Source organism: Gekko japonicus, unplaced genomic scaffold, assembly GCF_001447785.1.
Source record: "Gekko japonicus isolate JY-2015 unplaced genomic scaffold, Gekko_japonicus_V1.1 scaffold2529, whole genome shotgun sequence".
NCBI classification, from domain to species: Eukaryota; Metazoa; Chordata; class Lepidosauria; order Squamata; family Gekkonidae; genus Gekko; species Gekko japonicus.
Window position 1 is genome coordinate 11,645 of NW_015169255.1, and position 11,117 is coordinate 22,761.

An 11,117-nucleotide genomic window follows, 5' to 3' on the forward strand; every position below is an offset into this window, starting at 1 on the left:
GTACTTCAAGGCTCCTGCGGGCACCAAGGCCCGGGTGATCCGGGAGGTGAAGGCGGACTCCATCGGCAAACTGGTGACCGTCCGCGGCATTGTCACCCGTGTCTCCGAGGTGAAGCCTCGAATGGTGGTTGCCACGTACAGCTGTGATCAGTGTGGAGCAGAGACTTACCAGCCGGTGAGGAGGAGGAGGAGGGCCCTGCAGGGGCTGGTGGGAGAGGGGGGGACCTCCTGGAGACCTACCCCCTGAGCTCTTTGTTTCTCTCCCCACCCCCACGCGTTGCCTCGTTCTAGATCCAGTCCCCCACCTTCATGCCTCTCTTGATGTGCCCAAGTCGCGAATGCCAGACCAACCGGGCTGGGGGGCGACTCTACCTACAAAGCCGCGGCTCCAAGTTCATCAAATACCAGGAGCTGAAGATCCAGGAGCATGTGAGTAACCCGGGCACAGCTGGATGTCGCAAGGAAGCGCAGGCTCCTCTGCGTTGCTGATTGTGTCACGCCTCGTCTCTTCCTTGCCGTTCCCGTCCTGACTTGCAGCCATTGGGTGGCTCAGTTGTGTCTGAGGAAGGTTTGGAGGCAGTGGTACTTTGGGGGCAGAGGAGGGCTACTTCCGTCAAAGCAAAATAAAGAAGGTAGGTAGGGGCACGTGGGCGGGAGTGGCCAGGCTGAGTACCAGCCCCCTGGGCTTTGCTTGCAGCATATTCCAGGTGAAGGATCTTGAGTGAGCAGAGCCAGAAAGATCTCTACCCTTGCTGGTCAAAGCAGACAGTTCTGGACTAAGCCAGCAGGCACGGAATAAGGCTAACTGTACGCTAGGTCTATGTGGAGATGGCCGAGTTCCAAAATGCACTGCATACGTCAAAGTTATGTTCGTGCAACTGCTTTTCTCTCAGGCTGGGACACGATCTGGACCATTGCTTGAAAATGATGGGCGGGGGGTAAAAAATCCAACCTTTGGGCTCCCTCCAACAGACACCCACTCTTTCTGCTGGCCCCGCAAAATGCACATCCCAATTTCTTGGGAACCTGAAGTGTGGGCTAAGAAATTCCACACTACCTGCCTGCTCGTGGTGTAGTGGTTAAGTGCACGGATTCTAATCTGGGAGAACTTCCACACTATCTGCATGCCAGTTTGGTGTCATGGTTAAGTGTGCGGACTCTAATCTGGGAGAACCGGGTTTGATTCCCCACTCCTCCATTTGCACCTGCCAGATGACCTTGGGCAAGCTGTAGCTGTCCTTGAAAAAGAGCAGTATCTCTCAGAGCTCTCTCAGCCCCGCCTACCTCACAGGGTGTCTGTCTGTTGTGGGGAGGGGGAAGGGAAAGGAGTTCGTAAGCCACTCTGAGACTCCTTTGGGATAGTGAAGGGCGGGGTATGAATCCAACCTCTTCTCCTCTTCTTCTGTTCAAACCATGGCCAGATTGGTGGCCTCTTGGAAGAAAAGCTGCAGCTTGGCAAATGAATCCCTTTTTCTTGTTCCTCTGTAGTTTGCCAAAGGACAGGGGTGGTGTGCTGCCCCCCCCCCCCCCCCAAAGATGCCCCTGGACTGCACGGCTTTCAAAGTACTCCAGGCAGAGGCAGGAGGAGGAGGAGGTTACAGGAGAAGGGCTTGGGGCCTTCAGAATGGGCAGGCTCTCCTGTCGTCTGATGTTGTCATCTTCTCCCTTTTGCTCGCAGAGTGACCAGGTGCCAGTGGGCAATTTGCCCCGCTCCGTCAACGTTAGCGTGCAAGGAGAGAACACGCGTCTAGTGCAGCCCGGCGACCACGTGAGCGTCACCGGCATTTTCCTTCCTGTGCGACAGACTGGCTTTAGGCAGCTCCTGCAGGTAGGAGAGGGATCGGCGGGGAGGGAGGGGCGGCTCAGCGGTGGTTCTGGGGCCTCGGACTGAGGCCCTCCCCCCCCCCGCTTGCCCTGGCTTCTCTCCGACACATACTTGGAGGCCCACCACATTGTCTGCGTGAGCAAAAGTGAGCAGGAGCAGCTGGGGGAAGAGGAGCTCACAGAGGAAGAGCTGCTCCAGATTATGGGTGAGAGGCGGCTGCTCCCTCCCCCCCTCTTCCCCACCCCACCCCACCCCCATGTAGATGGGGAGTATTGGGTGAACGGGCACACAGGTGAAACGCTGTACCCACCCCTGCGCGGTTGAGGTGAGCCAGCCATCTCCAGCCAAAGTGGCTTACAAAATAGAAAGATGCAATCCAAGTGAGCAGGATAAAAGAAGCATGCGGCACGGCACAGCCCGGGCAAGTGCTGGTCAAGATCCCCTTGGCTCACGCGGAACATTTGCGCCTCTGGCCGTGCCCCTGCTTAGAGGCCTGCTAAGAGGAAAGGCATGGGGGGAGGCGAGCCAGCTTGCCAGGGGGCCCAGAGGGTTGAGGATGGCAGAACCCCCCGGATCCTCCCCCCGGATGACGATTGAAAACAAAATGGCGGGTACCTCAGGGAGAGAGACGGGGGGGAGTCCGCACAGTGCGGGACTGGCCTCGGAGGGCTGGCTTTTGCTCGCGCCTGCTGTTTCCCCTTCGTCTTCCTCTACTGCTGAGATCTGACCAAGTCGGGGACGCACCAAACAATATTTGTGTCATTTTAATGTATTTATGCTTTTATGGAAGCCGCCTTGAGCCCGCTTGTGGGGAGGGCGGGGTATAAATTTGATAATAAATAAATAAAAATAAAGTGGTGAAAGTCGCCAGCGTTAGGGAAAGCTTTGGAAGAGAGCTGCTGGAGATGAAGAGGGGGCGGCGCTGCCTCTCGGGGTCTGCTGTGGCCTTCTGGAGGCAAAGGGGCTGCCCCCAGGCCAAGCCACAGTCTCCTCCCAGCTAGCAGTCCCCACCTTCCCTTTGAGAGGGAAGGCTCCTGACTGGTGTGTTGGTGGGTTCTTCCGCCATCCATCCATCCATCCACCCACCCTCCCAGGACGCTGCCTCTTGTTAGTGGCTCTGCTGTTGCTGTGGCCTCGAGGAGGACTTCCCCTTTGAGTGCATCCCTCCTGTCCGTGCTGCCTTTTTCAAATCTGTTGCACGGGGGGGTGGGGGCCCTGACTCTTGCAGAGGAAGACTTCTATGACAAGCTGGCCGCCTCGATTGCCCCTGAGATCTATGGACACGAGGATGTCAAGAAGGCGCTCCTGCTTCTGCTGGTGGGGGGTGTGGACCAGAACCCCCGGGGCATGAGAATACGTGGTGAGTGACAGAGCTGTTCCTCTTCCTGGGCTGTGTAGAGAGACTCTGGGAGCGACTGATGGTCAGAGGAGGTAGGCTTCCGTGGACCCCGGCGGGAACGGGGGGGGGGGTGTGTCTGGCTTTTGGGCAAGGCAGCTTCAGGTGTTTCTCCCTGGTTATGACCACGCCTCTCCCCTCTCTCAGCCCCGTTTCCCTTTGCTGAGATCTCAATGATAATAGTCTCCCAGGAGGAGGAGGAGGAGGAGGGGCTTTCTTTCTGGGGGTGGGCTGCAGGGCGAGCCTGACAACCCTGTTTGCATGCCATCAGGCCCCCTCCGGCACTGTGTGAGAAGGTGCCCTCCCCCTCCCCTCCCCGCTGTGTCCTAGGGAACATCAACATCTGCCTCATGGGGGACCCTGGTGTGGCAAAGTCCCAGCTGCTCTCCTACATCACACGCCTGGCACCACGCAGTGAGTACCACACGGGGGTGGGGGGACCTCTCTGAGCCGGGTGTCCTCCCCCCCCCCGGAACCTTCTGGAAGTCAGGCAGCGGGCGGGAGAGGGGGCTGTTCCCAAGAGCCATCCCGGCCTGTCCAGGAGGGAAATGGGAGCGGGGCCCTTGGCCAGGCTGTTCTTCACGAGGGAGTGCAAGAAGAGCTGTGCTGGGCAAGGCCCAGGGGCGGGGGGGGGGAGGCAGTAGTCTGCGTGAGCCAGTTCTGGGGAGAGCGGGGCTATAAATCAAATAAAGGAATAAATGAGTCCTCCTTGGCTATTCCTAGCTTCGGGGGGGGGGCGGTGTCACAAGCGTTCCAGCACCTGCTCCCTGGGCTCCTTTGTGTGTGCGGGGGGGGGGTAACTATGAGCCGCCGCCTCCTCCTCCAGGAGGGAGGGTCAGCCAGCCAGCCCTGCCAAGAGAGGAGGAGGAGGAGGAGCGTCTCCACAGCCAGGCCTGTCGTCTCCCTGCAGGCCAGTACACGACCGGGCGCGGCTCCTCGGGAGTGGGGCTGACGGCGGCGGTGCTCCGGGACCCGCTGACGGGGGAGCTGACGCTGGAGGGCGGGGCGCTGGTGCTGGCCGACCAGGGCGTCTGCTGCATCGACGAGTTCGACAAGATGCTGGAGTCGGACCGCACGGCCATCCACGAGGTGATGGAGCAGCAGACCCTCTCCATCGCCAAGGCGGGCATCCTGACCACGCTGAATGCCCGCTGTGCCATCCTGGCGGCAGCCAATCCTGCCTACGGCCGCTACAACCCCAAGCGCAGCCTGGAGCATAACCTCCAGCTCCCGGCCGCCCTGCTCTCCCGCTTTGACCTGCTGTGGCTGATCCAGGACCGGCCCGACCTCGACAACGACCTCCGGTGAGCCTCCAGCTCCCGGCCGGCCCCGGGGGGTGGGCTGCTGGGAGGGTGGGAGGGAGGGAGGAGGCCCTCTCCTGGGGGACCCCTTGGCTGAGGAGAGGGACGTTCCGTGTGTTTCCGGCAGGCTCGCCCAGCACATCACTTATGTGCACCAGCACAACCGGCAGCCGCCCAGCCAGTTCCAGCCACTGGACATGGCCCTCGTGAGGTGAGGTGGCGGGACAAACCCTTCCCGGGGGAGCGGGGAATGGCCGCCGGGGCTTGAACGAGCAGCCTGGAGGGGGGGTCGGCAAGGCTCTCCCCCCCCCGCCCGGCGAGGCTCTCCCCCCCCCGCCCGGCCCCTGCGTCATGCTGGCCGGTCCCATCCCTGTGTCTCCCGACAGGCGCTACATCGCCACGTGCAAGCGGAAGCAGCCGGCAGTGCCAGAATCGCTGGCAGACTATATCACGGCGGCCTACGTGGAGATGCGGAAGGAGGCCTGGGCCAACAAGGACACCACCTACACCTCCGCCCGCACCTTGCTGGGCATCCTGCGGCTGGCTACGGCCCTGGTGAGCGGGGGGGGGGCTGAGCCCTGCCACACCTGCCCGCCTGCAGGATTGCCCGTCCTCAAGCGCCCTGACAGGAGGGTCGAGTCCCGCCTCCCGAGGGTCCCGAGCTTTCTCGTCAGCAAGAAACTTAAGCTCCTGGCTGGGAGGGCTGCAGAGAAGCCCTTTCGGGGAGACCCCGACTGCCGGAGGGAGGGCTCCCAGCAGCTTGCTGGAGGCCGGGTGGCCTGAAATGAGCCTTCATTCTAGCAAAATACGCTCTTGATGGAGATGGAAACTGGTCCTGCAGTGGGCAGCAGGGCAGAGAGGGGTCTGGTACAGGCAGGGGCGGAGGGGGGAGTGGGAGAAAGGAAAACCAGGAGGATAGTCTTCCCTTCCCCTGCTTTAGCCACTTGGAACCAATAGAACTGAGGCTATTCTCACATTTTCTTTAATGGCAAAACCTGTGCTTTCATGCCTACTTACTTATACTATGGAACTGCTGGGCACACCGATTGTTAACCCTTCCTGTTTTCATCTGGAGACTTGTCAAGCAACAGATAGAACAAAATTATACCCAGAGTGAAACTTTGTTGGTCTTAAAGGTCCCTGACTGGACTCGAATTTTGTTCTGCTGCTTCAGACCAACACGGTTGCCTGCTTTAACCAAGAAAGAGTTTAGTTTGGCGTTTCTAAGCAGTTCTAGTATTAAGAACATAAGAGAAGCCAATGTTGGATCAGGCCAGTGGCCCATCCAGTCCAACACTCTGGGTCACACAGGGGCCAGAAATACCAGGTGCCATCAGGAGGTCCAGCCGTGGGGCCGGGACACCAGAAGTCCTCCCACTGTTGCCCCCCCCCCCAAGGATACAGAGCATCCCTTGCCCCAGACTGAGAGTCCCTATCTATACCTTGTGGCTAAGAGCCACCGATGGACCTCTGCTCCACATGCTTATCTAATTCCCTCTTGAAGCCGTCCGCCACCCCCTCCTGTGGCTATTACTCAAGCCTGCATCAGATCTTCTGCCTCAACAGGCCAGAGGGGCTTTGCTTTCCATTCGATGGCATGGTCCACCTCCCCAACAAGTACCTTTGACTCGGCTCCCGCCTGCACTCCAGTTGATCCGCTACTAAGCTTACGCTCCTGGAGCCTTGTTCCTTTCGAATGTGGCGGGGGTCCTGGCGGTCTCCCACAGGCCGGGCGCAGCCCCCTCCCAGCAACCCCTCCTGGGCTCTTGAGAGGTGGCCCTTGCCCGCCTCTGTGTGGGGAGGGGCCCTCGACTTCCTCGGTGGCCTGCCCTCCAAGGACTAGCCAGGACTGATCCTGATGAGCTCCCGCAGTCTGATGAGAATCGGAGGAGCCAGGCACCCCACGCAGAACCCCCCGTGGCTCCACCGTGTGACTGCTGAGAGATTTCTGCCCCACCCGTCATGAAAGGGGGGGGCCACCGGGCAGCTCTCCCCGACTCTGTCCTGCCACACCAGCCTTGGGGGAGGTCAGGCTGAGGTGGACTGGCCCTCGGGCAGCCTATAAGCTTCACACACAAGTGGGAATTTGAACACAGGTTTCCCTGGCGTCTGCCACCCCCCCACCCCCACCCATCATACTGGTCGCTTTCAAGGGACAATTGTGGGCTTTGAGATGGTCTGAAGAGGTGCACACGGGAGGCGGCACTCTTCCCTAGCGGGCAGGCTGTGCATTGTGCCCCGTCCAGCTGAGTTCTACAGGCCCAGCGCGGGTCACACGCGGTGGAGAAGAGAGGCAGGCCGTGCCAAGCAGTGGTCCCTCTAATGCTGAGGAGGGCTTGTCTACAACAGAGGCTCCTAGCCCTTTTGGCATGGCGATCTAGCCCCAGGGCTGGGGGGGGGGGCCCTCTGGGCAGACGACAACCCTGCCACCCGTCTAGCTCAGTGTTCCATTTTCTGCGGTGGCTCACCAGATGTTTTTGGGAACCCAACCACCACTGCTCGAAGGGCGCAGCTTCCCCCCCCCCACACACACACACTGTGAATCCCGAGCACGTGGCACTCTGACGTACACGGCCTCTGACCACCCCCTCCAATAATCCCCTCCAGGACTCACATCCGTGAGGACACGTTTTACTTGATCGACGTGTGTCTACGTGGATGCGTGACATGGAAGGGAGGGTTTCCAGGGGCTCGGCGCTTGCTTTCCACAGTACAGGAAAGCAGTGCAAAGGGCCCGGGGGCTGCCGGGGAGGGAGGGTTGGCCTGCAACCTAATTTCAGGTCCTCCTGACCCACAGGCTGGGAGACGCTGTGCTGTGCTGGAGCAGCCAGGGTGGTGGGGAGCGGGACAGTGAGGGTTGCTGGGCCACGCCTCATCCTGCCCTTCCCCCTCCTAGGCACGGCTGAGGCGCGTGGACCTGGTGGAGAAGGAGGATGTCAACGAGGCCATGCGCCTGATGGAGATGTCCAAGGACTCCCTTCTCACAGACAAGGGACAGCCAAGCAGGTGTGGTGCAGGGTCCCTGGCATAAGCACCCTGCCCCCTTTCCTGGGTTTTTGATGGGAGTCACTGAGAGCCTGGGTAACCCTGCCCCCCTTTCCTTTCCCCCTCTCTCGCCCCCCCAGAGCCCAGCAGCCCTCTGAGCTGATCTTTGCAGCCATCCGGGAAATGCTTCCGGCAGGGGGAGTCCGCTCGGTCCGCCTGGCAGAGGCCGAACAGCGCTGCGTCTCCAAGGGCTTCACCCCTGCTCAGTTCCACACGGCACTGGAGGATTACGAAGAACTGAACGTTTGGCAGGTGAACCAGCAGAAGACCCGCCTCACATTTGTGTGAACACTCGGTGGAGAGGACCTCCCTGCTCTCTTCCACTTTTAGAAATTTCATCTGCTTTTTCCCCTGCAATAAAGTTACACAGGGCTGATGGCATTTCTGCCTCTCCTTGGGGGAAGTGGGGCAAAGGTTAGCGGCTGAAGCTTTCTAGGAGCTGGGGGGGCACCTTGCATCATTCTCCATCGGTGGGGAACAAAGTGAGTGATGATCTGGTTCCTCCTCTGAGTTCTTAGCCAATCCAGGCTCTCTGCAAGAGCATCCGGCTGTTGACCTTGGGTGCATGAGGTGGCCCGCCCCCCCAGAAGCTGAAACTGCAAGCTGTGAGCAGCCCCCTTGTTTCCTTTTCAGTCCCCCCTTTTGGGGTGGGTACAGGCTAGATTGCCACTCCGTTGCTCCAGCAGTTTTCATACCTGATTCCAGGTTTCACCATGGACCCTAACCCTGTCCTAGATGTTGCAGGATCTGACCACATGGCCAGATCAGACGCAAAGTGTTGGACAAGCTCAGTGCATGGAGGTGACTGGTGGGTGTGCAGAGGGTCAGCACTGAGAGCTCCCCCCCCCCGTGAGGCAGAACACTGGGGAAGCAGAGAGTGGGGGCGGGCTTGTCTTGATGCTGTTGGAACAGAGGCAGGCATAGCTGCTCCAAGCCTCCTGTGCTGCTCCGCAGCGGAAGAGAGAAGACTCCCATCTGGCGCCTCGGTACCAAGGTGACTGAATGAATTATTAAACATAAACAGGTACGAGGTCCCTAGTATTGACTGAACTTAATGAAAAGCCTGAGCTCTGGAAGAGGTGTTACTGGCCTCCTTCCATCTCGCTAGACAGGAAATCTAAAGACAGGACCCTGAAAACCACCGGTCATAACAACATCAGAGAAGCCAGTGGCCAAAAAGACCAGGTGCCATCAGGAACATAAGAGATGCCAATGTTGGATCAGGCCAAAGGCCCATCCAGTCCAACACTCTGTGTCACACAGTGGCCAGAAATACCAGTGACATCAGGAGGTCCACCAGTGGGGCCAGCCCCCCCACCCCTGAAGAGTAACCCGATCTCAGAAGCCAAGCAGGGCCAGCCCCAGCCAGTGCTTGGATGGGAAGCCGGCAAAGAAACCTAGGACCATTCGACCACCTGTGGGGACGCGCCTGGTCTCTTCCCTCTCTCGCAACAGCAAAGACGCGAGCCCACACACACCCAGGCTTGGGCATTATGACCGCTTTATTTTGGGGAAGCCGGCACACCTCAGAAAAAGAGGCCCCGCATTCGTCGGCCGATGCCCTGGCGGTCATAGAGGACGTTGAATTTGTTCACAAACTGGTTCATGGTGTTGCAGGTCTTGGTGATGGTGCCCAGATACGTCATGAGCCCCACGTCGTTGCATTGCTGGAAAAGAGCCAGGAGAGAGCAGTGCTGCTGTGCACAGAAGGGACGGGGCCGTGCCCTTGGTGCCAACCCCTCCCCGTGCCCCATCCCGCTGGCACGAGGAAGTGGGGGGGGCACTGTTCCCGTGTCAGGACAATCAGCTCAGCTACCCATCGGGCCGTTTTAGCTGCTTTCCTTCACCTGTGCGCGCACCCAAGGGAACTAGCATACAGAGACTCGTTTAAAACTAACCCCGGGTCCAATCTCTTCGTTAAAATGAGTGACAGTAAGGATTACTTTTTCTCCCCCTAAAAACCTGCAGATTCTTAGGCACAGCTCTCCAGCCTCCACCACACTCCCATAGACCCTCCTCCTTTTGCCCAGGGGTCTTCTCTCTCACTCCGAGCCCTTTGGCATGACAGAAGGGAAGTGCGCCCCTCCTGCCTCCTCCGCCCTGCCCCCAGCACTCACGTCGTAGAAGTCCGTCTTGAATTTGTCTGTGCTCAGCACAGGCAGGCAGTGGCAGAGGGCATAGGCCTCCCGCAGAATCTCGTGGTTGAAAGGTATTTCACCTACGGGAGGGAGAAGGCATGCTATGGAAGAGCCCGTGCCTCTGCTTCTCACCCAGAAAGGGTGGGGTGGGGCGAGCTTGGATCAAGATCACGTCCCCACCCCGGCGCTTCACCTGTCTCTGTCGCTTTCACATATTCTAGGATGAGTTTGACACGGCTGTGCAGCATCTTTATGGCGCTGTGTTGAGCAATGAGGTGCTCAGCCACTACAGGGTCAAAGGAGGAGAATGTCAATGAGGGACACTGTGCGATCTAGCCATGCAAGGCCCTCAGCCGTACAGCCCAGGACCATCAGAGGGCCTGACTGATTTCTCCGCACCCACACTCCCTCCTCAACCCACCCACTCTACCCCATGGAACCAACCCAGACCGTCACAGCATTCTCCACCCCGCACTTCACTCTTCTACCTGTGGAGTTCTCGCCACTGCCGGTTGCAGTCATCCGTGCCACGTGGTCCACCCCAATGCGCTCAGCCTCCTCTGTTGCCAGCGTGTACGTCAGCTCAGCAAACAACATTGTTGCCTGGAAGGAAAAGGGTGGGAGAGACAAGCAAAACGGAAGGGCCTGAGCCCCTGGGGCCAGACCTTCCACCTCCACTCCGCCTGCTTACAAGGCAGGCCAAGGAGGTGGCTCTGCTGAGTGCCCACCGCCAAACGGTCAACTTCCTCAGGGAGAAGGGCTTCTTAGGAACAGCAGCGGGTATTACCTCTCCGTTGATGATGTCGATCACGGACTCAAAGACACTGACTGGCAGCTGGGAAGGAAGAGAAAAAGGAGCACCCGGCTCCCTCAGAGGCCCCTGACACGGAGATGCAGCCGCTTACAAGGAGGGGGGGGGTGGGTACTCACATCCGTGTGCTTGGTCATGGGGTTGAGCTTGAGGAAGAGGGGGCTCTCAATGATCTCACACACCTGAGGAAAAGGAGACGGGCATCAGAGACCACAGGCCGGGGGGGCATCGGGGCAGGCGTGCCCACCCCAGGGGCAGAGGCTCACCTGCTTGTGGACGTGGATGTCCGACTGGTCTGGGGGGCCCCCCGTGGTGTACCAGCCGAGGAACTCCAGGTCCTTGAACACCTGCTTAACTGCGGGGAGAGGGAAGCAGAGAGGCGTTGGGGAGACTGGGGTGGGGGGCGGCCTGCGGAGCCCCCCCCCCCGGGTGGGGCCTCTACTCACACTGCTCCTCCTTGGTGTAGTAGTACTCCTTGTCGATCACCACGTTCTCCTCCACGGTGTGCGAGAGCAGCTCGAAGGAGTTCATCACCTCGATGTTGCGCCCCTCCTGGCGCCCGATCAGCGCCCCGATGACTGGAACCCGGCCCGGCAAGGGG

General features: G+C 59.6%; 2 protein-coding genes across 2 annotated transcripts; one reads left to right on the top strand and one right to left on the bottom strand.

Annotated features, from left to right (window-relative positions):
* MCM7 (minichromosome maintenance complex component 7) lies at nt 1-7,939 on the top strand. Its single transcript, XM_015416507.1, has 11 exons — nt 1-175; nt 292-429; nt 1,679-1,829; nt 1,917-2,030; nt 3,054-3,185; nt 3,552-3,635; nt 4,132-4,525; nt 4,650-4,733; nt 4,909-5,077; nt 7,419-7,528; nt 7,648-7,939. Exons 1-11 carry the CDS (start codon nt 122-124, stop codon nt 7,853-7,855), a joined length of 1,638 nt encoding a protein of 545 aa, XP_015271993.1. The 5' UTR covers nt 1-121; the 3' UTR covers nt 7,856-7,939.
* Nucleotides 7,940-9,052: 1,113 nt separating this feature from the next.
* On the bottom strand, nt 9,053-11,100 carry COPS6 (COP9 signalosome subunit 6). Its single transcript, XM_015416508.1, has 8 exons — nt 10,963-11,100; nt 10,783-10,871; nt 10,636-10,698; nt 10,493-10,540; nt 10,194-10,308; nt 9,899-9,991; nt 9,685-9,785; nt 9,053-9,234 (listed from the first exon to the last, which is right to left on the bottom strand). The coding sequence occupies exons 1-8, from the start codon at nt 11,045-11,047 to the stop codon at nt 9,094-9,096; spliced, it is 735 nt and encodes a 244-aa protein (XP_015271994.1). The 5' UTR covers nt 11,048-11,100; the 3' UTR covers nt 9,053-9,093.
* Nucleotides 11,101-11,117: the final 17 nt, after the last annotated feature.

Excerpts from the sequence above, each read along its gene's own strand:
- MCM7 (XM_015416507.1), top strand. The coding sequence starts at position 122 with ATGGTGGTTGCCACGTACAGCTGTGATCAGTGTGGAGCAGAGACTTAC. Across the intron at positions 430-1,678 it reads AGCTGAAGATCCAGGAGCAT|AGTGACCAGGTGCCAGTGGG; the intron begins GTGAGTAACCCG and ends TTTTGCTCGCAG. Across the intron at positions 4,526-4,649 it reads GACCTCGACAACGACCTCCG|GCTCGCCCAGCACATCACTT; the intron begins GTGAGCCTCCAG and ends TGTTTCCGGCAG.
- COPS6 (XM_015416508.1), bottom strand. The coding sequence starts at position 11,047 with ATGAACTCCTTCGAGCTGCTCTCGCACACCGTGGAGGAGAACGTGGTG. Across the intron at positions 10,699-10,782 it reads ACATCCACGTCCACAAGCAG|GTGTGTGAGATCATTGAGAG; the intron begins GTGAGCCTCTGC and ends CCTTTTCCTCAG. Across the intron at positions 9,235-9,684 it reads TCAAGACGGACTTCTACGAC|CAATGCAACGACGTGGGGCT; the intron begins GTGAGTGCTGGG and ends GCTCTTTTCCAG.